This window comes from Lontra canadensis, unplaced genomic scaffold, assembly GCF_010015895.1.
Source record: "Lontra canadensis isolate GAN:19392208 unplaced genomic scaffold, GSC_riverotter_1.0 scaffold3, whole genome shotgun sequence".
In the NCBI taxonomy this organism is placed as follows: domain Eukaryota; kingdom Metazoa; phylum Chordata; class Mammalia; order Carnivora; family Mustelidae; genus Lontra; species Lontra canadensis.
The window spans coordinates 45118552-45146068 of NW_022630997.1; the positions used below are offsets into that span (position 1 = coordinate 45118552).

The 27517-nt window shown below is 41.8% G+C and overlaps 1 protein-coding gene across 1 annotated transcript in view; it reads left to right on the forward strand.

Annotated features, from left to right (window-relative positions):
- Positions 1–1776: 1776 nt before the first annotated feature.
- PPA1 (inorganic pyrophosphatase 1) overlaps positions 1777–27517 on the forward strand; it is a 36125-nt gene continuing 10384 nt past the window's right edge. The window contains exons 1-6 of the mRNA XM_032841260.1: positions 1777–1940; positions 4774–4832; positions 18170–18223; positions 19031–19150; positions 21473–21559; positions 22747–22873. Of these exons, the coding sequence (XP_032697151.1) occupies positions 1877–1940; positions 4774–4832; positions 18170–18223; positions 19031–19150; positions 21473–21559; positions 22747–22873 (511 nt within the window). The 5' untranslated portion in view covers positions 1777–1876. The remainder of the gene's footprint in view (positions 1941–4773; positions 4833–18169; positions 18224–19030; positions 19151–21472; positions 21560–22746; positions 22874–27517) is intronic.

Below are 27517 nucleotides of genomic sequence, written 5' to 3' on the forward strand. Positions count from 1 at the left end.
AGGTGCTTAACGACTGAGCCACCCACGTGTCCCCAAAATGTCTTTAAAGCATATTATCTTTGGGGCACCTAGGTGGCTCAGCTGGTTTAGTGTCCAACTCTTGATTTCAGCTCAGGTCATGATCTCAGGATCCTGGGATCCAGCCCTGCCTTGGGTTCTGCAGAATCTGCTTGAGGTGGGGAATCTGCTTGAGGATTTTCTCTCTTCCTCTGCGCCCCACCCCACTCACGCACATTCTCTCTCTCTCTCAAAAATAAATCAATATATCTTAAAAAAAAAAAAGGCATATAACTTTAATGCCCCAGAAAAACAAGATCTTTTAAAGGAACCCAGCCCATTGAACTAGGCATTCTTTGAAATATTCATTATTATATAATCGAATTAGTGAATAATCAGTTCCTAACTTATAATTTGGATTTTGAAATACACTTAATTTTTTTTTAAAGATTTTATTTATTTATGAAAGAGAGCAAGCCAGAGAAAGCAGGAGCAGGGGGAAGGGTAGAGGGAGAAGCAGACTCCCTGCTGAGCAGGGAACAGGGTGCAGGGCTCCACTCCAGGACCCCAGGATCATGACCTGAGCTCCAGTCAGACACCTAATCTATGGAGCCACCCAGTCGCCTCTGAAATACACTTTAAAAGTATGTATATAGGAGTGCGGAAGTAAGTGATGCAATTAACCGACCACAGCCTCAATCAGACTTTAGTTGCTGGGGTCTGGCCTGACTCAATAAAACACATGCTGAAAAACAAGCCCTAAGGAACTTATGCCTGAGAGAAATGTGCTCAAGGGCCTCTGAGCGCATGCTCGGAGCTTCCCAATGCTTAAAACTGAAAAGCCCCTGAGGATCTGGGGTGAGTTGAGCAAGGAGGGGCCACATGACTCTTCCTTCACTGGGGAGGGTAGAAATAACAAGTCATACTTCCATAGTGTTTACAACGAGCCAGACTCTTCCTCAAACTTTAATTAAAAAAAAAAAAGATTTTTTTTTTATTTATTTGTCAGAGAGAGAGGGAACACGAGCAGGGGGAGCAGGAGGGGGAGAAGCAGGCTCCCCATTGAGCAGGCAGCAGGATGCCGGACTCCATCTGAGCACCCAGGGATAATGACCTGAGCTGAAGGCAGATGCTTAAGAGTTTGAGCCCCTTCCTCAAACTCTTGACACGTATCAACTCAGTTAATCATCCCCCAAACCCGTAATAGTTACCATTTCTATCTCCATTTACCAAGACGAGAAAGTGAGTTAGAAAGGTTGGCAGCAATTTGCCCGCTGTCCTACACTAGGAAGTGGTAAAGCCGTTACTCACCAGGAAGCCACTGTGGGGTGGGGGTGGGGTCAGTAATACACCTCAAGTCCGAAAAACTGCACACCTTTAAGTTCAAAGGCAAGGCCCGCCTGATGATACACGTGATTTCGGAACTCCTTTTGACACAAGGAATTACTCGGGGCGGGGGTGGAGGGGTGTAGGTGGGGGAGAGAGTTCCCTGTGTGCACGGTCGGGGAGAGGTCGCCGGTCAGTTCCTAGCTGGCGCAAGCTCTCGTCCTCTGTCAGAGTCCCCGAGCACTCGGGGCGGTGGCAGTACACAGGCAGAGCCAGAGCTCGCCGCCAGCGACGTGTCCCAGCCTGAGAGCCAGCGGGCAGTCCCACGAGGGCGGGCCCGGGAGGAGGGGCTGGGGCGAGAGGACGCGCGGGCCGGGCGGAGTGCGCCTGCGCGCGGCGTGGGCCGGGCTGGGGGTGGGGTGGCCGCTTAAAGCGGTTCTCCGCCCCGCTTTCGGGGCCATTCTCCGCGGTGCGCAGGCGCGGAGCTTTCTCCTTGTCAGTCGGCGCCGCGTGCGGGTTAGTGGCTCTGTGGCGGCGGCTAGTCAGCGGCACCATGAGCGGCTTCAGCAGCGAGGAGCGCGCCGCGCCCTTCACCCTCGAGTACCGAGTCTTTCTCAGTGAGTGTCTGTGGCCCACGGCCCCTCCCCTCCCGCCAGCCCATTCATTCCCGGGCCTCGCCTCGCCTCCTACCCTGGCGCCTGCGGCCCGCGCTCCGCCCCTCGTCCCGGGCGCGGGCAAGGTTCCTCGGGCTGCCCGGGGCCTGGGCCGGCCCTCAGGTTTCACACGTCGCGCTCGCAGACGGAACGGCGGGGCTCGGCATTCCCCTTTCCCACGCGCGGTGGGATCCGACCCCGGGCGGGGCTAGTTCTGCAGGTGTCCTGCTCGGGCGGGCACCGTCTGATGGGAAAAGAAACCACCGAGTCACCTTAGAAGGCTGTCTGGGGGTAAACTAAATCCTCGTAAGAGGATTGCTTGATTTGGAGGAACTGGGGCGGGGTGGATGATTCCCTGAGGACCTTAATTCCTGAACTGTAGCTCAGCTTGTGGGCATCCAGCAGGGTCCAATGCAACCCTGCGTTCTGCAGACGGGGAACCTGAGGCCGGGGTCAGGAGCGGTCAGTGGAGGACCGAACCGATTCCCCAGGGTAGCGCTCCTGCCCCTCGCGCCGGGCTGTCCCCGGTAGCACAGATGCTGGGAAGGCGCCTTGTGAAACAGAAAGCTGTTCCCTTCAAGTCAAACAGGTGACGTCAGTCTGGGAAGCACGAGTGAGAAAGTGCCAAGTTTTTGCCCCTGAGCAGGGAATCGGTCTCTGAGGGGGACCCACCCCAAGTCCGCACCTCGAGCTGCGCTTAGAGCCCAGCGCGCAGCGGGCTGGCTGAGCTCCTCTTTCCCTGGCGCACGGCCTTTTTTTGTCTTGCAGGTGGAGGAAAGCTACCTCGGGGTTATCTTTATCTCTTACTCCCCCTCCCCCCCGCGCCCCGCCAAGCTTCTAGGAACAGATTATTGGAGACAACGGAGGCGTTCGAAAATGTGTCACCCAAAGCGTTTCTGTTTTAACTGTAAACAGTTTACTCGGGAGGAAACGGGCAGGTGCAGAGAAGTCTGCGTGTGGTGTGTGAAGGGTAGGAAAGAGCCGGAGAGAGGGGGATGAAAGGGAATACGGAGAGAATGAACAAAGCTCCTAGCAAAAAGTAAGCAGCTGTGGGAGGAAGAAGAAAGTAAACTCAAGTTTACGCATGTAGCTGAAGGTTACCATGTAAAATCCAGGAAGGGTGGGACTCTCCATTTTATTTAATTTAAATAAGGAGTTGATTAAGGGCAGTGTGGGAACTTTTGACGAATAATTCACTAAACTGTTTTTCCTGGATTTAGTGTTGGCTCTGGAATTGCTCCGTAAGAGGGATTTAGAGAGGTGACCCTAGATTTTGAAGGTGGAGGGATGATTGGGGAATTGTCTTAAAGCAGTATTAAAACAGTAGTTTTTAGGGGCGCCTGGGTGGCTTAGTGGGTTAAAGCCTCTGCCTTCGGCTCAGGTCATGATCCCAGCGTCCTGGGATCAACCGGCATCTGGCTCTCTGCTCAGTGGGGAGCCTGCTACCCTCCCTTTCTCTCTGCCTGCCTGTCTGCCTAATTGTGATCTCTCTCTGTGTCAAATAAATAAATAAAACTTTAAAAAAAAAGTAGTTTTTACTTAGGTTATGTAATGGTCATATTTGATGGCCATTATGGAAGACCATAGCCACTCCTTGACTTTGGCACTGGCTAAAGTAACTTTTTATCAGATAGAATTCTCTGGGACTTAAGAAATAACAATAATTAGAAACAACTCTGTAATTACATAATTGTAAGGGTTTTTTAAAATCACAGATTTCTTAGCACCCTTCCTTAGAGGATTTTTTTTTTAACCTCTGTAATGTTAACATTTGCCAGACTCTAAAATTGATAGTGGAGGGCACCTGGGGGGCTCAGTTGGTTAAGCATCTACCTTCTGATGGGGTCGAAATCCCCCCCCTTCCTGGAATCAAGCCACATGGGGCTCTGCAGGGAGCCTGCTTCTTCCTCTCTATCTGCTGCTCCCACTGCTTGTGCTAGGGTGCACTCTCTGTCAAATAGATAAAATCTTTAAAAAAAAAAACCCAAAAAACCCAAATAAACAAAACCTGATAGTGGATAGGATTGCAGAGTCACAGGTGACTCTGAAGGGATGGGGCGGGGTTGGGGGGGCTGGTCACTGCTCAGTCTTTGCTATTCCACCTTGGTTTTTAAATATGAAGGGATATTGTATGGACTGACCCTTAGGTTTCTTAAAGAATAGTAAGGAAGTTTTGAAATTACTTTTTGGACATGGTAGTTAGATCTTTAGAATATAGAAATTACCTGTGAAAGTGTTGTTGGAACTTGATTATCCTTAAGAAATACAATAATTTAACATGGCTCCTGGAACATTACTTAAGACAGTGGGGTTTTATAATTCAGCAAGTTCTCCCCGAGCCCAATTATTTCATTAGTTCTGTAAACTGTTAACTGATATAAGATCAGTCCAGTACAATTTGATCCCCGTTTATATCCCAGTCACTGCTAGACTCTGGGGATATAAAATAATATAAGGCAGCCCTTGCCTTCATTGTTGAGGCTCGTATCTGTTAGACACCTAAGGAAAGTATAGGATGAAAACTTAACCCAGTCTTGGAGGGGTTAGGAAGGTAAAGTATACAACCAGTTTTTCTGGTGTGGGAATAAAAAATGTCTACATCACTCTTCTGGTGAGTGGTGTTGATAATGGAGGGAAGCTCTACAAGTGTGTGCAGGGGGGTATCTTTTTTTTTTCAATTTTATTGTAAACCTAAAATTACTCTAAAAATTAAATATTTTTTAAAATGTGTACTCAATGCATCTGGAAATACAGTTAACAAAAAATTAGTAATAACTTTTTCTAATTCATTTTGCAGAAAATGAAAAAGGACAATATATATCTCCATTTCATGATGTTCCAATTTATGCAGATAAGGTAAGATGTCCTCATTTAAACAGTCTCTTTACTCAGATCAGTTAGTTCTATATGAATTTTCATATAGGTCTTAATAAAAGCTTAAAATGCCTCATTGTGCTGTGAGTTAAAGGTACATTGACTGAATAAGAAGTCAGTCTTAATTCCAGATTATTTGGCTAAAGAAGCAACTATAAATTGGGGAAGGAATAGAGGAACAGACACAAGCTGCCTTGGTTTAGGAGTGCCTGGGTGGCTCAGTTGGTCAGGTGGCCGGCTTCTGGTTTCTGTTCAGGTCATGATCTCAGGTCTGGGATCGAGCCCTGCATTGGGGGCAGGGGGGTGTCCTCTGCTCAGCAGGGAGCCTGCTTCCCTCTCTCTCTGCCTGCCTCTCTGCCTACTGGTGATCTCTCTGTCAAACAAATAAATAAAATCTTTAAAAAAAGAGCAAAAATAAGCTAGAGTATTCAGTGACTACAGGAAAATTCAGTAATTTTGATGGGTTGATAGAGTTAAGATGCATAGTGTTAATAAAGGTTAAGTCTATGGGCTTTTTTTCCTTTTTCTTTTTTTTTTTTTTAAAGAGAGAGAGCTGGTATGCAAGTGGGAGAGGGTGGGAAGAGACAGAGGGAGTAGGAGAGAGAATCTTAAGGAGGTTCCACGCCTAGTGTGGAGCCTACTGCGGGGCTCCATCTCACGACCCTGAAATCATGACCTGAGCCAAAATCAAGAGTTGGATGCTTAACCAACTGAGCCACCCAGGGCACCAGGTCTACAGACTTTAAAAAGAGAGGTCTGTTCCTATGCTCACCGGTGAGCTGAAGAAACCGCACAAATTTGCCACAAATTGGTAAGAATCTTACTTTGCTAGGAAAAAATGTCTACAACTATATATTCCAAAGTTTTTGTGATCCTTTGGAGGTAGAATTGCTAGTGACTCTTTCTGTTTTTATTTTCATTTTGCCTTTTTATATTTTCTAGTCTTTTTACAAAGAGTGTGCATTATTTGTACAAATTTAACTATTTTGTTTTCATTCATAGCTTTAGATGCCTTCCCAGTAGTAAAAGATTGTAGTATATTTAGGAACCAACACAAGGACAAATGTCTGCTTCCTTTTTATACCTTTAAAAATTCTTTTTGGGGCACCCAGATGGCTCAGTCTGTGGTACATGCGACTCTTGATCTCAGATTGTAAGTTTGAGCCCCACATTGGGTATGAGATTTTTTTTATTAATGACCTCATGATGATGGAGTTTAAATGGTGCAGGGGCACCTGGGTGGCTCAGTTGTTAAGCATCTCCCTTCGGCTTGGGTCCTGATCCTTTGGGTCCTGGGATTGAGTCCCGCATCAGGCTCCCGGCTCTGTGGGAAGACTGTTTCTCTCTCTTCCATGCCCTGTGCTGTGTTCCTTCTCTCGTGGTGTGTGTGTGTGTGTGTGTCTCTCTCTATCAAATAAATAAATAAAATCTTTAAAAAAAAAAAAAAGAAAGAAAGTAAACGGTGCAGACCCAGGGGTCCCTGCTGAGCACGGCTCCCACACCACTGAGGATGGGCCCCTACTGACTGCCCAGCCCTCAGTCTAGCTGAAGGCTTCTGCTGCAGCTCATCCTGGAGACCCCGGGCCTCCCACACTTCGCAGAAGAACAAATTGCAACCCAGACCCCAGGGAGAGAGCCTGGGATCCTAGAAGCCGCACGCCGCCAGTAGAGGAGGGAGAGAGAATTGGCAGCAACATCCAGAACCTGAGTGGGAAGTGGAGGGGCGGGCTATTGTGGTTTTTTGTTGTGGTGGTATTTTATTAAATTTTTCCTTTTCTTTTCCTACTTATTTTGATGGACCAACCCCAAGACTTCAGGGTTTCCGTTTGGGTCTAGTTTAGACCAAACTCACGTGGTGCTTCTGAGGAGCCTGCCTGAGCTTGGCTCCTCCTGGAGACAGTGGAGCGCATAGCTGGAGGCCAATTATGTGCCACAATTACAGAGGGACCTCTAATTGGCATGGTTTTCCTGTGAGATTCTGAAAGTTGTGCTTATTCAGAAACTAATTTGTTACATCTGATTTCCCGGGAGTTGATAGGAACTGCAGGATCCTTCCTCTTGAACTGGCATTATTTGGTTGGCTTGATTGTCTGGTGTATAATTAATACATATATATGTATATCAAAGTACTTTACAGTAACCTCTCATGCTATTTTGAGTAGTTAAGCGGTATAAAATGATGACTGAAAGTTTATTGATGGTATCTTGACATATAGATGTGCTAAGGAAGAAAAATATTTTTTTGACACAGAGTTGGTTTTATTGTGTGTTTGTGTCTTAGTCTGTTTGGGCTGCTGTGGCAAAATACTGAAGACTGGATAGCTTAACCACAGCAGAAATTATTGCTCACAGTTGTGGAGCCCGTAGGTCTGCGATCAGGGTGCAAACATGGTTTGGGTGAGGGCCCTCTTCTGGTCATGGACTTCTAGCTATGTACTTACATGGAAGAAGGGGCCAGGGATCTCTCTGGAGCCTCTTCTATAAGGCACTAACCCCCTTCATGAGGGCTCCAGCCTTAAACACTTCCCAAAGGTCCCACCTACTGTACAATCACTATTGAGGGTTAGGATTTCAGCAAATGAATTTTGCAAGGGATATAAACATTCAAAATAGCTATAAGAAACTGGACAATATTCTAGCCAGCGGTCATGTGCTTCTAGCAGTTGCGATGCTTAGTTTTTCCAAAATAGGACACAGAGACTACATTTTGGTGCTGTGTAAAACATCTTCACTCAGATTATTCTGTGACTCCTTGAAGTCTTTGTGGGACTGATTGTTGCGATAACGTGGGATTGCTCAATGAAGACTCAGCCTTTGCACCACCCTGGGCTGGCTCAAAAGCACAAGCTCTTGCAACAACTCTGGATTGCACCAGTGGTCCAGACCTCAGTGACCCTCAGCACTTGAGATTCTTGTCTGAGAAGCAGGAAAGAGTTCTTTTGTTTTGTTTATGAGGAAGTTTATACAAAACACAAAGAAGGGTGTGGCACACAAATTATTTTGGATTATAGCCTAAATAAAAGATCTGATTAATTCCATTGGTTAGAGAAGAGTGTGATTTTTTTTTTTTAATGCCAGTGTGATTAAGTTTATGTAAATACATTTTTATGTGTGTGGCTGTAGACTTTATCTCTAATATGGTCAGTCATTTGAGGAATGATGATCAGGGAATGTACCTTTAAGACAACTCTGTCAGCTCTACAGGAAAAAGGCCTGAAGGCTTATATTGGGAGCATATGTAAACATGGAACTATATTTCTTTTTTTCTCTTCTAAAAGAAAGTCAAGCTTATAATAGGTTGATGCTTCAGAAATTTAACAGAATTTTTTTGTAGTTGTGTATCATTCTCTCTTTTTTTAAAAAGATTTTATTTATTTATATGAAAGAGTGTGAGAGAGCATAAGCAGGGGGTGTGACAGAGGGAGAGGGAAAAGCAGGTTTCCCACTGAGCAGGGAGACTGACAAGGGGCTCCATCCCAGGACCCCAGGATCATAACCTGAGCTGAAAGCAGATGCTTAACTGACTGAGCCACCGAGGCACCGTCTTTTTTAATCTTTTTTAAAGATTTTATTTTGGGGGCACCTGGGCGGCTCAGTTGTTAAGCATCTCCCTTTGGCTTGGTCATGATCCCAGGATCTTGGCATCGAGTCCTTCATCAGGCTCTCTGCTCAGCGGGGAAGCCTGCTTCCCCTTTCCCTCTCCCCCTGGTTGTGTTCCCTCTCTCACTGTCTCTCTGTCAAATAAGTAAAAATCTTAAAAAGAAAAATTATTTTAAGCAATCTCTACACCCAACGTGGGGCTTGAACTCACAACCCCGAAACCCCGAGATCAAGAGTCACATGCTCTACCACCTGAGCCAGCCAGGCGCCCTTGCAGTTATGTATCATTCTTAACTTTCTAGAGAAATCTTTAGAGGTGATATACTCAAATATCAACTCAAAAAAATGGATGCTTTGTGGATAACTCACTTTCTTACAGGGTTTGTATTGTTTTGAATTTTCTATTCCTTTTTATAGAGAGCTCCTTAAATGGAAAATTTTTAAATGTCGTTGAATTAGTAATTTAAATATTGTTTTCTTCCTGAACTTTGTATGTATATGGAATGGGTTTTCTGGATTTTTGTTTTGTTTTGTTTTGTTTATCTTTTGGTTTCATGTTTTCTAAACCAAAGTTAGAACTGGGAACAGATGAAAACTGATGGTAATTAAACTTAATCAGCATGTCATGGGGTGCCTGGGTGGCTCAGTTGGTTAAGCAACTGCCTTCGACTCAAGTCATAATCCCAGGGTCCTGGGATGGAGCCCCATGTCGGGCTCCTTGCTCAGCGGGGAGCCTGTTTCTCCCTTTCCCTTTGCCTCCTACTCTGCCAGCTTGTGCTCTCTCTCTGTCAAATAACTAAATAAAATTTTTAAAAAATTTAAAAAAACTTAATCGGCTATCTCCCTGCCCCACCTCTGCCCCAGGTCACGCTTGCAGGTGACTAAATTTTGAAAACAGATATTCTAACCATAATCTCTGTGGTCTGTCAACTTTTTCAAAAAGGTAAAGTTGGGATGGATGATTAGATATGTGTATAACATACAGTCACAATGCCTGGCTTTATAGGAAAGTCTCAGTAAACAATAACCAAACAAAATGGTTATTTCTTTAGCCTTTCAGAGCTCTATTTTATAGAGTAAAAATCACTGAATCAGGAATAAGGAATGTAGATTTTAGTCCTGGCTTTGCTACTAACTGGCTTTACGATATTGAGCAGGTTAAGTCCCCCCTGTGTAGTGTTAATCTTGGTGGTGTTTTTAGATTACATTCTGCACTGATGTCCTGTGATTCTGTGTGTATGGCTTATTGAGCCTTATTTAAGATCGTTGTAGAGGCTCCTCGGTGCCTCAGTTGGTTAAGTGATGGCCTTCGGCTCAGTTCAGGATCCTGGAGTCCCAGGATTAAGCACCGAATTGGGTTCCCTGCTCAGCAGAGAGCCTGCTTCTCCCTCTGCCCCTCAGTTTGCTTGTGCTCTCTCGCAAATAAATAAATTCTTAAAAAAAAAAACCAAAAACAAAAAACAAAAAAAGATCACTGTGGGGGAAAAAAAAGGTCAAAAAATATTGTTACCGGGGCACCTGGATGGTTCAGTCGATTGAGCATCCCACTCTTCCTTTCCGGCTCCGGTCGTGATCTCAGCGTCCTGGGATTGAGCCCTGCCATGGGCTTTGTGCTCAGGGGGTGTCTGTTTGTCTCCCTTTCCCTCTTCCCTCTTAGGAGCACACTAGCATGCTCTTTCTCAAATAAATAAATAAATCTTTAAAAACTATATATTGTTACTTTTTGTCAAATGCTTCCTGTGGCTTAGGTACTATGCTAAAGCCTTTATGTGGATTATATCATTTAGCCATCATGTCATGTCATTCTCTGAGCTGGATTCTTTCATTAGCCGCATTGTCAAGGATCAGCAACTAGAATTTCTAAGTGACAGTGGCAGGCTTGAAACCCAGGCATTCTGACTCAGAACCTTTTTTTTTTAAAATTAATTAGTTAATTAACTTGAGAAAGAACAAGTGAGCAAGCAGTTGGGGTAGGGGGCAGAGGGTGAGAGAAAAGCAGGTTCCCTGCTGAGCTGGGAGTCCTGGATCCTGACCTGAGCCCAAGGCAGAGAGTTTAACCGACTGAGCTACCCAGGCATCTCTCAGAAACCTATGGTCTTAACCACTGTGCTATATACTTCCTTGAATGATTATGTGTGTGTGGTGGATTTTACTTTGTGCCTTTTATATTTTCCAAATTTCCTACAGTAAATATCTGTTTGATAATGCAGAAGAAAAGGTTTACTTTATTTATTTAAGCTTAGAATTCAAAGGAAATGCATAAGAACTTTCTTCCTTTGGATAGGCTCTGAAGTCTTCTGGTCCAGAGATTCTTGGTGACCTCTAGGCCCTGAAATGGCCAGGATGGATTTCTGAGGTTCTGTGAACTCTATAACACTACAATTTGGCGTATATGTGCATTTTTCTTGGGAAAGGTTCTGTGGTCAAAATTGTTAGTCATTGGGGCACCCGGGTGGCTCAGTGGGTTAAGCCTCTGACTTTGGCTCAGGTCATGATCCCAGGGTCCTGGGATCGAACCTCGCATCTGGCTCTCTGCTCAGTGGGGAGCCTGCTTCCCGCCCCCCTTCTCTCTCTGCCTGCCTCTCTGCCTCCTTGTGATCTCTGTCAAATAAATAAATAAAATCTTTTAAAAAAATTGTTAGTCGTTGAAAATCATAGAAAGGTTGGACAGCTGGAAATGTAGTCTTTTGCTTGATTTTATAAAGAGAAGAAAGTAAGTAGATTGTGGTTATAATATCTGTTTTAAAATTTTAGTTCTATTAATTAATCAGTCAGTCTCTTTAAAGTTCTCTTAAAGCTCATCTGAATGGGGGTGGATAGGAATTTATTCTTAGTTATGACACATCAGTTAAGTGTTTTTTCTTTTTTTAAAGATTTTATTTATTTGACAGAGCACAAGCAGAGGGAGCAGCAGGCAGAGAGAGAGGGAGAAGCAGGCTCCCCACTAAGCAAGGAGCCTGAGCCCGATGCAGGCCTCCATCCCAGGACCCTCGAATCATGATCTGAGCCAAAGGCAGACACTTAACCAACTGAGCCACCCAGATGCCCCTCAAATAAACTTTTATCATTTGTCAATGAAATAATTAGAATCCATTTACTTTTTCTTTTTAAAAAATTTAAAAATTTTTTTCAGCTTTACTGAGGTAGGATTGACAAATAATCATGTGTTTACGGTATACAGTGTGATGTTCTGATGTATGTATACACTGTGAAATGATTCCCTCCAATCAAGCATACTGACCTCTTCATCACTTCACATACTTACTTTCTGCATGTGTGTCGAGAATACTTAAGATCTACTGTTTCAGTAGATTTCGTTAAACCGTGCTGTACATTAAGATCTCCAGAATTTGGGGCGCCTGGGTGGCTCAGTGGGTTAAAGCCTTTGCCTTCGGCTCAGGTCATGATCCCAGGGTCTTGGGATCGAGCCCCATATCGGGCTCTCTGCTCGGCAGGGAGCCTGCTTCCTCCTCTCTCTCTCTCTGCCTGCTTCTCTGCCTACTTGTGATCTCTATCTGTCAAATAAATAAATAAAATCTTAAAAAAAAAAAAAGATCTTCAGAATTTAATCGTCTTATAATGGAAAGTTTGCATCCTTTAATCAGCATTTCCCCTTTTCCTCTAGCCCCGGCAACCATCATTCTACTCTGTTTTTATGAGTTTGACTTTTTCAGATTCCACTTAAAAGGGAGATCAGACAGTATTTGTCTTTCTCTGATTTAATTCACTTAGCATAGTGTCTTGCACGCTCATCCATGCAGTCACCGTGGCGGGATTTGGATTTCCTTTTCTTTTAAGCCTGAATAATATTTGTGTGTGTGCGTACACATGTATTTATGTATATATGCAACATCCGTTTACGGACACTTAATTTGTTTCTGTGTCTTGACTATTGTGAATAATGCTGCAGTAAACATGGGAGTGCTCTTCAACATTATGATTTAATTTCTTTTGGATATATACCCAGAAATGGGATTGCTGGACCATGTGGTAGTTCTATTTTTTGGGTTTTGAGGAACCGCCATACAGTTTTCCATAATGGCTGCACTAATTTATATTCCCACCAACGGTGCACAAGGAGGAATCCATTTAATAGCTTAGACTATATCCTGTAATCAAAAAACCAACTTTGAAAAAGCCTAAAACTAAGGGTTAAGAGCCATTGTCACTTGGGGAGCACTTAATAAGGTATGATATCCTTAGAAATGATGAAATCTGGTACACCTTTAAAAAAATTTATTTATTTGACAGAGACAGTGAGAGAGGGAGCACAAACAGGGGGAGCTGGAGAGGGAGAAGGAGACTCCTTGCTGAGCAGGGACCTCCCACCTCCCCAATGCCCGGCTCGATCCCAGGACTTTGGGATCATGACCTGACCTAAGCCACCCAGGCACCCCTGGTACACCTTTTCAAAAGCCCTTCCTGGGGCTGGAACATTTCCTTATTCATTATGTGAGCTCTTCTGATAGGGATTTTATATCCCAAAATTATTCTAGAGGTTAAAAAAAAAAGGGCAAGCTGCCCTTGTTTTTTATTAGCCTCTTGCTTGATGTCGAATCTCTAGATATATTTAGAAAAAAATCCTCTCTACCACTGTTTTCTGCCAATTTTATTGCAAAACAGAAAAATAAAAGGAAGGATGATGGAATCAGAGAGTGATTTTGTATTTCTTCCTATGTCTGACATTTACTTGATTCCTGAAAGTATCCAGAGAAAAACATGATGGGTCAACTTGAAAATGCTAATTTAAGCCACTTACGTAATTTTGCAATATAGCATGTCATGTTCAGTAGGCTTCAGATCCCGTGTTGGAAATAGATCATAAGTCATGGGGTGTTCAAAGGTCTCCCAGTAAAGACATATTTAACTTTACTACTAAGATTCAGAGATGGCATATAATTAAGAGTATGTTCCCTATATGCACATACTTACTTTAGTAGTAATAGCCTACCAAAAAGCTATAGCCTGTTCATTAGTAAACAACTCATTAGACTACTCATTTGACCCACAAGAAAAATAACCAGTTTGGAGATGAAACATATGGTTACCATACTACTGTAATATTCCTGTTTAATCAGTGAAATTAAAAGACTAATCAAGATATAGGTTACATTTCTTCTATTCCTAAAATACTTCTGTTTAAAATCTTTTTGATTTAGGGGCACCTGGGTGGGTCAGTTGGTTAAGCCTCTGTCTTTAGCTCAGGTCATGATCTCAGGGTCCTGGGATCAGAGTCCACATCAGGCTCCTTACTCAGCAGCGGACCTGCTTCTTCTTCTCCTTCTGTCCCTCTGGCTCGTGTGTGTGGGCGAGCGCGCACGCCTGCGCGCGCGCGCGCGCGCTCTCTCTCTCTCTCTCTCTCTCTCTCTCAAATAAATAAATAAATAAAATCTTTGAAAAAAATAAAATCTTTTTTATTTAATGGAGTGATGTAATTAATTTTAGCCTTAAGTTTCTAATCTCCTTAGAGTCTGGACACCTTTAACGTTGACATTCTTATTGGTGAAATGATCATAAACCTGGGAAATAAGACTGACTGTTATGTGTTGACTTTCCTCTGCCTCCTACAGGCTTGTCAAAACCATCAAACTAGGGGTAGAGGTTAGTACCTCTTCCTTCCTTCCTCTGAAACTATAAGGAGCTGAGAGCTTGATGCCAAAGCAGGGATTTAGAATCAGAGCATAATAAAGTGGAGAACAGAGTTCTAAGCAGCTCTAACAATGGGGATAATTAGCCCACAGACCCAGGATTGAGCTAAGTCATAGTTGAAACCAGTTGGGATTAGAGAAAAAAGGCATGAATTTGTAACTGGGTGGTACGAAATATCCTAAAATCTTGTCTCAGTATTTTAAATGCATAAGTGTTGGAAATGTAAGAATGCATGGTTTTTTTCCATTTGTTAATTGTAAAATCCCCCAAAACATAAGATTGACCATCTTCAGCATTGTTAAGTGTATAGTTTGGTGGTGTTGAGTACATTCACATTGTTATGCAACCATCGCCACTCTTCATCTCCAGAATTCTCTTCGGTTGGCATAACTGAAACAGCCCCCCACCCCCACCCAGACTCCCTGGCAGCTATCCTTCTGCTTACTGCCTCTATGAATTTGACTTCCTTAGATACCTCATGTAAGTGGAATCATATGGTATTTGTCCTTTCGTGCTGGCTTATTTCATTTATCATGTCCTCAAGACTAGCGATGAATAGAATAAAAACTCTTTTAACTCCCTAAAAGTCAGATCTCCAAATCAGGTTGTTCCTGTGTGGAGGCCTCAGGCTGGGGACAGCTGGGGGGCGTCCACAAACCTGGGTGAGGGATCTTGTCTGTGAAATGAATGTTTAGCACATTTTCAAGGGTTCATCCATGTTATAGAATGTGTCAGAATTTTCTTCCATTTTTTGGGTTGCTTCTACATTTTAGATACTGTGAATAATGCTGCTAGGTCATGGGTATACAAAGACCTCTTCAAGACCCTGCTTTTGGTTCTTCTGAGTATATACCCAGAGGTAGAATTGCCTGATTATATGGTAATTCTATTTTTAATTTTTTGGGGAATTGCTGTTTTCCACAGTGGCTGTACCATTTTACATTTCTACCAACAGTGCACAGGAGTTCCAATTAGAATGCATAGTTTAACAGTAAAAGTGTTTCCAGCAATGGAGTAATTGGTTGAATTTCTTAAATTGCCCTGAAAGGCCAAAGAATCACTGGTCCCCTGAACAACTCCCCGAATTGTAGCCATGGTATCTAGGAGAAATAAACTATTCTTTAGTAGTAGTTCCTGCTAAAGAATGAAGCTCCCGTTTTATATCAAAATACTTAAGTAATGGGGGCGCCTGGGTGGCTCAGTTGGTTAAGCAACTGCCTTCGGCTCAGGTCATGGTCCCAGAGTCCTGGGATCAAGTCCCACATTGGGCTCCCAGCCCCATGGGGAGTCTGCTTCTGGGACGCCTGGGTGGCTCAGTTGGTTGAGCGGCTGCCTTCGGCTCAGGTCATGATCGCAGCGTCCTGGGATCGAGTCCCACATCGGGCTCCTTGCTCGGCAGGGAGCCTGCTTCTCCCTCTGCCTCTGTCTGCCTGTGCTCGCTCGCTCACTCTCCCTCTGTCTCTGACAAATAAATAAATAAAATCTTTAAAAAAAAAAAAAAATACTTAAGTAACACCTCTGTTGTGATAATAATTGGAGAGAATAATTACTAAAAGCTATAAGCTCATTGCTTTTAAAAAATATACAGTAATTGCTATGGCATCTCTGTAAACATTCATTTTATAGACAGGATCCCTCACCCAGGTTTGTAGACACTGTGGACACCCCACCCCCCAACACCCCAAAGCTGTCCCCAGCCTGAGGTCTTCACACAGAAACAACCCGATCTGGAGATCCAACTTTTAGGGAGTTAAAAAGAGCTTTTATTCTGTTCACCTCTAGTCTTCAGTGCTTGGAAAAGTAGCAGAACAGTGGCACTCAATGATTCATTATTTGTTGAAAGAAAATGAATGAATTGGCTCTGAGGCTCTTTATAGGATACTCCTTGCTATTTTTTGGCCTAGCTAATTTCTTTTTTTTTTTAAGATTTTATTTATTTATTTGACAGACAGAGATCACAAGTAGGCAGAGAGAGAGGAGGGAGCAGGCTCCCTGCTGAGCAGAGAGCCCAATGCGATGCGGGGCTTGGTCCCAGGACCCTGAGATTATGACCTGAGCTTAAGGCAGAGGCTTTAACCCACTGAGCCACCAGGTGCCCCTGGCCTAGCTAATTTCTAAAAAGCACCAAACCTTCAGACATTTGGAATTCTTCTGTTTGCAGTAGAGTTATCTTACCATTTTCAGAAAGATATTTTCTTCCCTGTAATGTTGGTTCATCCTTTCTTTGTTGGTTCATTCTTTCTTTTCTTTGCCTGCTTGCTTCCCATTGTAGTTACATAGGTTTGAAATATTAGGTAATGTGGTTTTTGAGGATCTATACATACTTTTCATTTAATTCAATTAAAGTGCTTAATATAGTTACCAAATTTCAAATTCTTATATTTTATCTCTATTTGCTACTTTTTCACTTGAAATAATTTATTCACTTGGTAATGTCTTCTTTAAAAAAATTAACCAATCTCCTTGGTTTTTCCTTCTTAGTTACTCTTTTACGTGGTAACAGCTCCATCTTGTGAACCTTTAGGATATTGCTGCTGAAAACTGAAAAGTCCTGACTCATTCATAAATGCAAAGATCTTCCATTTTAATACCTGAGGAGTGGTACGAGATGGACATAGTTCTCGAAAACATATAGTGCGGAAAATGAAATTTAATCAAGGATTAGGTCTACCCATGAACAATGTATTATTTTTTCTAAACCACACAGGTATTACTTTATAGGGATAGAGCACTTAGACAGTCCTGGATTTAAATATCTCTAATTTTTTGTGAGTTTTATATCAGGTGGGTGTTAAGAAGCTTTGAACAGAAACGTGTGAAAAGCTTTAGTCTTCCCCGGTTTGACAATGAGCTTACATAAGTGACAGAAGTTTTAGACCGTGAACTCTAGCTTTTCTGTCTGATTAAAAGGAACAGCAGGATAATTATTGGCTTAAAACCTTTGACTTACTTCCTTGCAACTTACCAGTTTGCTTTTCTTTCTTTTTTTTTTTTTTAAGATTTTATTTATTTATTTATTTATTTATTTATTTATTTATTTGATAGCAGGAGTGAACACAATTGGGAGAAAGGGAGAAGGGGCTCTCTGCTGAGAGAGCAACCTGGGGCTGATCATGGCCTGCGGTGAAGGCAGTCACTTTATGTACCGAGCCACCCAGGCGCCCCTCAGTCCCTGTTTTTGATGTGAGGTAGCAGAGAAGTAGTCCTAAAAAGTGTGTAGCTACTAAGTGATTTTCATTTGAAGTCCACTTGTAAAAATGTACATTTTATAAAAGAACAATTGCAGATTTGGCTTCATGTGTGCCTTTTGCAGAAGCTGTAAACAGAAAAACTGCATTTCAAGTTTTATTCCTTGGTGAAAATAATTTTCTGACCATTTAGAGCTTGGTTTAAGGCTGTAAACTAATTACAGTAGAACTACCATGGGTTAAAATATTTTTGGAACTTTATGTGCTCTTCAGTGTCACATTTCTTGTCTTTTTGAGGAATACTTGATTTTTTTAAAAAACATTTAAGTTGGGAGGAAAATGTGGGTAATCAAGTTGATTGATTTTGTATGAGGCTAATACTAAAAGTATGACAAAGTAATTAAATGGACTTGGGGTTTATCTTACAAACTGCCGCTGAAGTCAGAGTTCCAGAAGCATCTTGAACAATTGCAGTGCCACTGGGGGAAGTGAAGAGCCTTTGAAGATGATTGCTTTGAAGATGGCCTTCCTCACACATACAAGTTTTATTATGTTTAAAAACTTTCTTTATAGGAACATTCTTACCTACCCCCCAACATTTTATTTTGAAAAATTGATTATGTTTGCTGAAACATACAAAACAGTTGAAAGAATTATACTACAGACAAGCACACACCCACCTTGATTATACAGTTATTTTGCATATTTGCTTTATCTCTTCATTCATTAGTCAGTCTGATTTTTTGATGAATTTTGTTGAAAGCCCATTGACTTCAAAGGTCCAATCCAATGAACACTTTAACTTTGGAAGAACTAGGGTATGCTCACTTAAGTAAGAGAACCAGTTAGCTCCTGTGATCCTCTCCATTCTGTTTTTTTCAGGATGTATTCCACATGGTAGTTGAAGTACCACGCTGGTCTAATGCAAAAATGGAGGTACGTTTCCTCTTATGTTGATAATCAGACTTAGGATATTAATTCGGACCTAGCCAAACTGATTTGCTCAAGGGTTCAATAGCTGAGGTCGAAGATTTACTTGTTGCTAGTCCCAGTCTGTTTTCCAGTTGGATCTCCTGTTGCCTTCCAGTCTCTCACTTGAGCTCCAACTCATTTACTGTTTGCAAATATGCCATGAACTTTCCTTCCCCCATGCCTTTGCTTCTGGCATTCTGGAAGCCTGGAATCACTGACTCCTCCACAGAGTGAAACAGGCTTTCTTTAGTTGCCCCAGCCACCTGTGATTTTATTGAAATTTCTGTTGCATTTTGTTCTTTCTGATGATACCTAATAGGTTAGGCTTTTTATTGTAGATGTTACATATTTTATATCACTTAAACTTTTTGACTGTAACCACATTTTGTATATATTATATATTCAAATATTTGAATAAATTTAAATATTTTAAAGGAAAATTTAAGTTGGATAATATTTATTTTGCCCTTTTGCTAAAAACCTTAAAACATTTATCAAATGTTAGGATTTATTCCAGGTAATTTTTTGCATTCTGGAATAAATAAATTTTTGTTTGTTTGTTTGTTTTCCCTTCTATATACCTCAAATAAGTTTTCTACTTACAGGCTGTTTATGGAATAACTTTTATATCAAATCATAAAAATGTGAGAGGTAAAGTAAGTCATTAAAGTGGAATTAGGGGATGTGTATTCCTTAATTCATTTCCTTAAATTCTTATCTGAATAGTATTTTATATCCAAATATACAATGATTTGAAATTTTTTATTTCAGATAGCTACAAAGGACCCTTTAAACCCAATTAAACAAGATGTGAAGAAGGGAAAACTCCGTTATGTTGCAAATTTGTTTCCTTATAAAGGGTATATCTGGAACTATGGTGCCATCCCCCAGGTATGTCTCTGATTGCTCAAAATATATTTTTTCGCTTATAAAAAATTAACCTACTGCTGCTAGTGAGAAAGATTTAAACACAAGCAGAAAGTTTTTGCTATAGATGTTAACAACATAAGAGTAATTATAATACTTTCTTGAACAACTTATTTCCAAGATAAACTGAAAGATAAAGGTTTACAATGTTCAAATTCACATTTGAAAGTTTATTCTTTTCTGAAATCTTTATTTTTCTATATGGACTGGTTGTAAAGCATGCACATGGTTTCTTTACAGAATGAGTAGCAAACCCATTGTAAGAGCCTATATGTATATATAGCCTGTGGCTGAAAGCACTGATTTTTTGGTACCACATCCCACGTCTGCTGTTTGGCTCACCTAACTTGCCTTTCTTGCTTCCTGAGACCTGTCTTCCCAAGATACTATTAGCACTTAGCTCTTATGGCTGTTGAACTTTGCACATGGAAGATTTTACATTGAGAGGCCTGATTTCTTCTTACCGCCAGTCTTTTTGTGATAAAGTAGTAAATGGGGTCCTGTTTCCCTAAGCAGCCAGCACTTTGAGGAGGGAGGCTGTCTGCACTGTTTACCAAGTTGTCCCCAGCACCATGCCAGTGGGTATAGTAGGTTCTTATTTAATATTTAAGTGAAGAGCCACTAGAATCATGTCTATTATGAGTAAATGATGGCTATTTAATTCCGATTCAGTAGGTTAATGCCTGTGGTACTGAATGATTTTTCCACGAAATTTTCAATTTTACTCTTTTCCTGTTGATAAATGGTTTGTTTTTATTAGCCAGTAAGTCTCTTAAGTGCAGTCTACTGTGAAACAGTGTGAAAGTTACCAGAACACAGACCACACTCCCCGAGCTTGTTAGGTGATCACAGAGTCATTTGTCTGCCTTTATGGCACCTCACTCTGTATTTCAGTTGATTTAGTAGTTAGCCTCAAAACATCGTCCCTTTGGGAAGACACTGCCAAAAGACTTACTCTTCAGGAGGCTGGATTTGGCTTTGTTGCATCCAGTCTTCCTTTATGACCCTTCGCTTCTCTGTTTCTGCCTTTCCTCCCCCTGAGTAGGCGAACACATCTGAGAAGTAGGTTCTAGATTGGGGGAGCAAAGAACTAGAACAATAGCTACATTTTAAGCTTGTAGACCAGCTGCTCCTCTGTGAGATGCTCTACAAGGAGTAGGGGAAAAAAGCCAGCAACTGAAAGCTCCAGAAAATCCTGATTAATAAACCTTTCAGTCTTGGATCCTGGTCAGTGATGACCCTTGCCACCAGAACATCTCATTTCCATTTTAGTACTATTCTCTCCCCACCTCTGTTGTGGAAATTTGTTCCAAGGAAAATCTAGTTAGAAGATAGTGAACACGAAGAATTCATCAAACGCATTTTACTTTTAATGTATTTTTTAGCTAAATATTTGGTTTTGTATTTGTGCTTGCATGCTCTCTCGGCTGTTAGGTGGTTGGTGTTTGTTTTATACAGCGTGGTTATTGGGATCCTCACTGGCTCCTGGTCCTGTGACTCTTGATCTCAGGGTCGGAAGTTCAAGCCCCCACACTGGGTGTGGAGATTGCTGAAAATAAATAAATAAATAAATAAACTTTAAAAAAAGAAAAAAAAGATCATTCTCTATTTTGTTTATTTATTTATTTAAAATTTATTTATTTTACAAAGAGAGACACAGCAAGAGAGGGAGCACAAACAGAGAAAGTGAGTGGGGGAGGAGCAGGCTTCTGGTGCAGGGAGCCCGATGTGGGGCTCCATCCCAGGACCCTGGGATCATGACCTGAGCCGAAGGTAGATGCTTAACCACTGAGCCACCCAGGTGCCCCCATTCTGTGATTTAAAGCTCAAAGTTAGTTTAGTATATACAGCATAGCATATTTAGCATAATAGAGCTCTAGCAGTTAATTATAATTATTGTGAAGAGTCTTAGATGTGAATAAAGAATTTCTTAAAAATGAGAAGAAAAGGGGCGCCTGGGTGGCTCAGTGGGTTAAAGCCTCTGCCTTTGGCTCAGGTCATGATCTCAGGGTCCTGGGATCGAGCCCTGCATCGGGGTCTCTACTTGGCGGGAAGCCTGTTTCCCCCCGCTGCCCTGCCGCCTGCGTCTGCCTACTCGTGATCTCTGTCAAGTAAAAAAAAAAAAAAATCTTAAAAAAAAAAAATGAGAAGAAAATAGCTGAAGATTCATGTTTTTGCAGAAAGACTCATTGGATATGACCTTTTAAAGTCCAACACAGTCCAGTTTGTCAGTAGCATGTGTAGGAGTGATACACTCTTGGCCTTATTGTTGCTACTACTTTTTAGACTTGGGAAGACCCAGGACACAATGACAAGCATACTGGCTGTTGTGGTGACAATGATCCCATTGATGTGTGTGAAATTGGAAGTAAGGTAATGGCTCTGAAGTATTTTTCTGTAGTGTTAAGATGATAGTCACGAGGTATACAGAGTTCATACTTTATAAAATATTATGAATAAAATACGAGTATTAGCGAAATAATGATGTCTCTTTGATAAATTAACAGCTTCTGGTTCATCTAAGCATTTGTATACTATAATCTGTGCATTGAAACCTAGTCTAGAAAAGTGTGTACATATGCATGAGTGACTGTAGGCACATGTGGGAGAAGTAGGGGTGTTCTGCATGCTTCAGAAGGCACATGACCAGTCAGTAAGTGAAGACTACCCAGAGGCAAATTTCATCTCAGTGCAGGGCAGACCTTGCCTGATGAACCGCCCCATGCCAGATAAGCTCATGAGAGGGAATTTCTTTATCATGGTGAGAATTTCTTTATCGGGTAGGGCTGCTCTAAGATTATGACTACAGTTATATTTCTTTATGATCTGTCTCAGGCTCAGGGAAATAGTTAACTGAAAAGAAAGCTGTCATTGATGTTTTTAACTCATAAAGTTAAGTCGTATTGTATGACTTGCCTAATTCAGCTGGGGGGTGGGGGGCATAGAATTCAGTGATCCATCACTCACATACAACCCAGGTGCTCTCCTTAATACCCATCACCCTTTTAGCCCATCCCCCACCCACCTCCCCCCAGCAACCCTCGGTTTGCTCTCTATTGATAAAAGTCTCTTATGGTTTGTTGCCTTCTCTCCTTTTTACTTTTCCCCCTTCCCATATGTTCATCTGTTTTCTTTCTTGAATTCCACATATGAGTGAGATCATATGGTATTTGTCTTTCTCTGACTGACTTATTTCAAGAAAACACATTTAAATATGAGTTTGAAACATTATGGAGGATTTATTCTTTGGCACAATCAGTGACAGTTCAAAAAATATGAATTATCCTGAACCATGCTATTGCTTAAGTAATAAGGGTAATAGGTAGTAATAGTAATAATAGGGAATAATAGTAATAGTAATAAGGGTACCTATTTTCAATTTTGATAGGACTGACAGGGATTTGCTTGTTTAGCTTTTTAAAAATTGCTCAAAGGAACAATTTTAAGGTAAGTTTGCAGAAACTTGGCATCTTCCATATTTCTTGTTATCTGCCAAGTAGAACTTTTCTTCCAAAGGTTCATTCTGTAGTATTGTCCTAACTGTGGTTATCGACTCTCAGGTATGTGCAAGAGGTGAAATAATTGGGGTGAAGGTTCTGGGCATACTGGCTATGATTGATGAAGGGGAAACTGACTGGAAGGTCATTGCCATTAACGTGGATGATCCTGATGCAGCCAATTACAATGGTAAGGAAATCTGAAGATCTGATCTATGTCTAAATCTTATGCACCACCAAATTTAACCTGTGATGATAGATTTGCCTTCAGGAAGCGGTAAGCAATAAGCCCATGCCTTCAAACTGTTAAAGAATGGAGAAGCAAGGGGTGCCTGGGTGGTTCAGTCGGTTGAGCAGCTGCCTTCAGCTCAGGTCATGATCCCAGAGTCCTTGAATCAAGCCCCGCATCTGGCTCAGCAGAGAGCCTGCTTCTCCCTCTCCCTCTGCCTGCTGCTCTGCCTACTTGTGTTCTCTCTTTATCTCTCTGTCAAATAAGTAAATAAACTCTTAAAAAGAAAAAAAGAGTGGAGAAGCATAACATTGGACAAAGCATTGTTACTGCACCTAGGGAACTTCCTAATAATTAACTTAATATTAACTAAACTTTCTGTTTCATTCCAGGAAAGAAAGAAACTGGTAGTTTGTGTTGACGGTTTTCTCTCTTCCTTCTATACATACTAGCATTTACTTGCTCTATTTATTTATTTACAAATATTTTTTATTGAGCTATGATCTGCATACCATAAAATTTGTTTTAAAATATATAATTCTATGATTTCTCATATATTCACTCAGTTGTGCAAATATCACCACTATCAAATTCCAGAACATGTTCCCCACCCTAAGAGGAAGCCCCATAACCATTAGCAGTCACTCCCTGTTCCCACTTCCCGCCGCCCCTGGCAACCACGAATCTATTGTGTGTCTTTATGGACTTGCCTGTTCTGAACATTTCGCACAAGTGGGATCGTATGATAACGTGTCTGTCTGGCTTCTTTCATATAGCATCATGTTTTCAAGTCTCATTTACATCATAACACATATCAGTACTTCATTCCCTCCCCCTTTTTTTGGTGGTATAATTCACTTAACACAAAATTCACTGCTGTAACAGTTTTAAAGTGTATAGTTCCGTGGCATTTAGTACATTCACAAGGTTGCATGACCATCAGCACTGTCTAGTTTCAGGACATTTCATCACTCCAAAGGAAGATGCTATCTCTAAGTGGTCAGTCCCTAGGCCCTTCTCTTCCCAGGCCCTGGCAGCCACTAATCTGCTGTCTGTCTCTATGGATTTTCCTACCCTGGATATTTCATACACGTGGAATTTCACACACATGCGGCTTTTTGTGTCTGGTTTCTTTTACTTAGCATAATGCTTACTAGGTGCATCCATGCTGTAGCTCGTATCAGCACTCCTTCCTTTTTATGGCTGAAAATCATCCGTTGCATGGATCTATGCCACATTTTACTTATCAGTTCATCTGTTGATAGACATTTGGTTTGTTTTTGACTGTTAGGAATAATGCTACTGCTGTGAACATTCCTGAACAAGTTTTTATGTGGACATATGTTTTTAATCCTCTTGGATACAGATACCTAGGCATGGAGCTGCTGAGTCATATGGGGACTCTCACGTTTAACCTTTTCAGGAATGGCCAAACTCTTTTCCAAAGCAGCTGCACCATTTTACAGTCCTGCCGCTGGCCATCAGTGTTCTAATTTCTCAACTTTCTTGCCCCCTTGTTACCTTTTTTTTTTTTTTTTCATTATAGCCTTTCTAGTTCTTTATGTATTCTGGATACTAGACCTTTATAAGATACATGATTTACCTGTATCTTCTCCCACTTTGTAGATTGTCCTTTAATTTTCTTAATGAAAGCACTCAAGTTTTCCATTTTTGTGTAATTTATCAATTTTTCTTCTGTTTCTTGTACTTTTGGTATCTAAGAAACCATTACCTCTAGTCCAAGGTCATAAAGATTTACACTTATGTTTCTTTCTAGGAGTTTTATAAATTTAGCTCTCACATTTAGGCCCTTGATCTGTTTTATATTAATTTTTGTATATGGTATGAAGTGGGAGGCCAGCATCATTCTTTTGGATATGGAGATCTATTTGTCCCAGCACCATTGTTGAAGACTATTCTTTCCCCCATTGAATTATGTTGGGATTATTACTGAGAATCAGTTGGCCATAAATATATGGGTTAGTGCTATAATCTGATTGTCTGAGTCCTTTTTGAAAAAGAAATGTTTATACCTTGTAACTCTATCTTGTTTTCATGACTATTTTTATGTTAATCTTGTCTCTAGTTAATGATCAAACCCATTTTCACTATTGAATTGGTCTTCTCTTGCCTGTCTGAAATGGGCCTCACTGGACTAAAATCAAGGTGTCAGCAGGATTGTGTTCCTTCTGGAGGCTCCAAGGAAAAATATTTTTCCTTGCATTTTCTAGCCTCTGAAGGCTGCCCATATTCCTTGATTCACGTCCCCTCTTCAAGGCCAGCAACTGCAAGGCAAGTCTTTATCACCCTCTTCCCTGACGGATTCTTCTGCCTTCCTCTGCCACATAAAGACCTTTAAGATTAAGCCCAGCCAGATATCCCAGGATTATCTCCCAGTTTCCAGATCAGCTGATTAGCAACCTTAATTCCACCTGCAGCCTTCATTTCCTCTTCCCATGTAACAGGACATACTCACAGGTTCTGGGAATTAGGACGGGGACATCTTTGGGGACAGTCTTCTGCTCACCACAAATGGTGACACTGTAATGGTGGATATATGACAGTATGCATTTGTCAAAACCTGTAGAATTTTATAGTAGCAGAATGATGCCACACCCCTTCCAAAGTCATCTACCTCCTGATCCCCTGAATAGGTTACTTTACATGGCAGATGCACTTTCAGATGTGATTAAGGTTAGGTCCTTGAGATGGGGAGAGTATTCTGGATTATCCAGATGGGCCTCATTTAATCCCATGAGTCCTCAAAAGCAGAGAACCTTTCTTAGCTATAGCCACAAAGAGATGTGATAGCAGAAGAGTCAGTGTCAGAAAGAGAAATGAATAGAGACTGACTTTTTGTTTCACATTGCCCTGTATTGTTAAAATTTTGTAGAGTGAGAATGCATTCATTCTGTTTGTTTACCCCTTGATAGTGATTCTTGTGATCAGTGTGTCCATTTTCCCATATGCTATTAACATAAGAGCACAGGCGCTAAGTGGCATGCTCTGGCCACAGTTAGGGAAGCCACACCCATCATTATGTCAGCAGCATTTTGCTAGGGTATCTAAGAGCAGTAGAGCCTCTTAGAACCCTGAAAATTTTGTCTGGGTAGTGGCCCCATGGTGCAGGTAGTATGCAGCTTTCCTGCAACGTCAACCAGAGACAGTGTCTGTTTGCCATCCGTTACTGGAGTTTCTAGATGGATAGAAGTCTCGACTAGCCACAACTTTGGGAGAGATACACACAGAGCCATGGGAGAGGACTGCAGCAACCAGGTGGGACACATGGATCCTCTTTGTCATTGTGGGGCCCACAATAGCCAGATCGCCATGTGAGCCTGAGGTTCTATGCAGGCTACAACACCAGTACTGACTGGCTGATTAGGACAGCCAAATCCAAGAGGGAACCACAGCATGGGGTGCTGTCTCTGGTAGGATCTTGATGTGGCATTAGGAGGCAGACAACTGTTGTAGCTCTGCAGACCACTGGCAGCATGCAAAGTAAGAACAAAAGTTGACTAGCTTTTCTTCCTAGGGGCTGATGTTCAGGGTTCCCCAGTCTGGATCCAGTGTACTTTTCAAGGTCTGGTTCAGGGTCAGAGAGTTAATCAGCTCCTACAGGTTTCTAGGCTGTGGTATAATACAAAAATATATTTGGTCTTTGTCTCCAGTTCCTGGCAAAGAACTTCCTGGAATTTCCTGGGTGTTTCCTAGTCTGTTTTGTTATTCATAATAAGTCCTTTTCCTTTTCAAACCTGAGTTTATGCTAATTAGGTGACTTAGGTGGGGCTCCTAGCTAACCTCAGACTGGACTGGTCACCGAAAGACTGAGTGATTAGAAGACGGGAATGTTTAGTCCCACCCATGGGCCTCTGGGGCCAAGAGGAGAGATAACAGAATGCATGATATTCTTTAACTACACAGATTATAAACTGGACTTAAGCAAAGTTATTTTATAAAATTTAAATGTGCTTCTCTTGTTGAATGTACTCTTCCTTCCAGTAATACTTTTCTTGGTTGATTTTTTTTAGCCCTTGTTTCTTCTGTTTGCTTGCATTGAACAGTCGTTTGGTCATTTAAAGTTGACCTTGAGGACATTGAGGCTAGGCATTGTTGATGGCTATACAGAAACCTTGAAAAGTTAAAAAAAAATTTTAAATTGTAAAATTTTTTAAACAAATTTTTGAAAGGATTTTATATATTTATTTATTTAGAGAGGGCAGACACGACAGCCAGCGTGAGTGGGGGTATGGGCAGAGGAAAATCTCAAGCAGACTCCCTTGCTGAGTGCAGAGCCCTACGAGGGGCTGGGATTCTATGACCCTAAGACCATGACCTGAGCCAAAGGCAGACGCTGAGCTGACTGCTTCCCCCTCCCCCTCTGCCTGCCACTCCTCCTGCTTTCACTCTCTCGCTCTCTCTGTCAAATAAATAAATAAAATCTTTTTTTTTTTTTTTTTTTTTTTTTTTTTTTTAAAGATTTTATTTATTTATTTGATAGAGAGATCACAAGCAGGCAGAGAGGCAGGCAGAGAGAGAGGAGGAAGCAGGCTCCCTGCTGAGCAGAGAGAGCCCGATGCGGGGCTCGATCCCAAGACTCCGAGA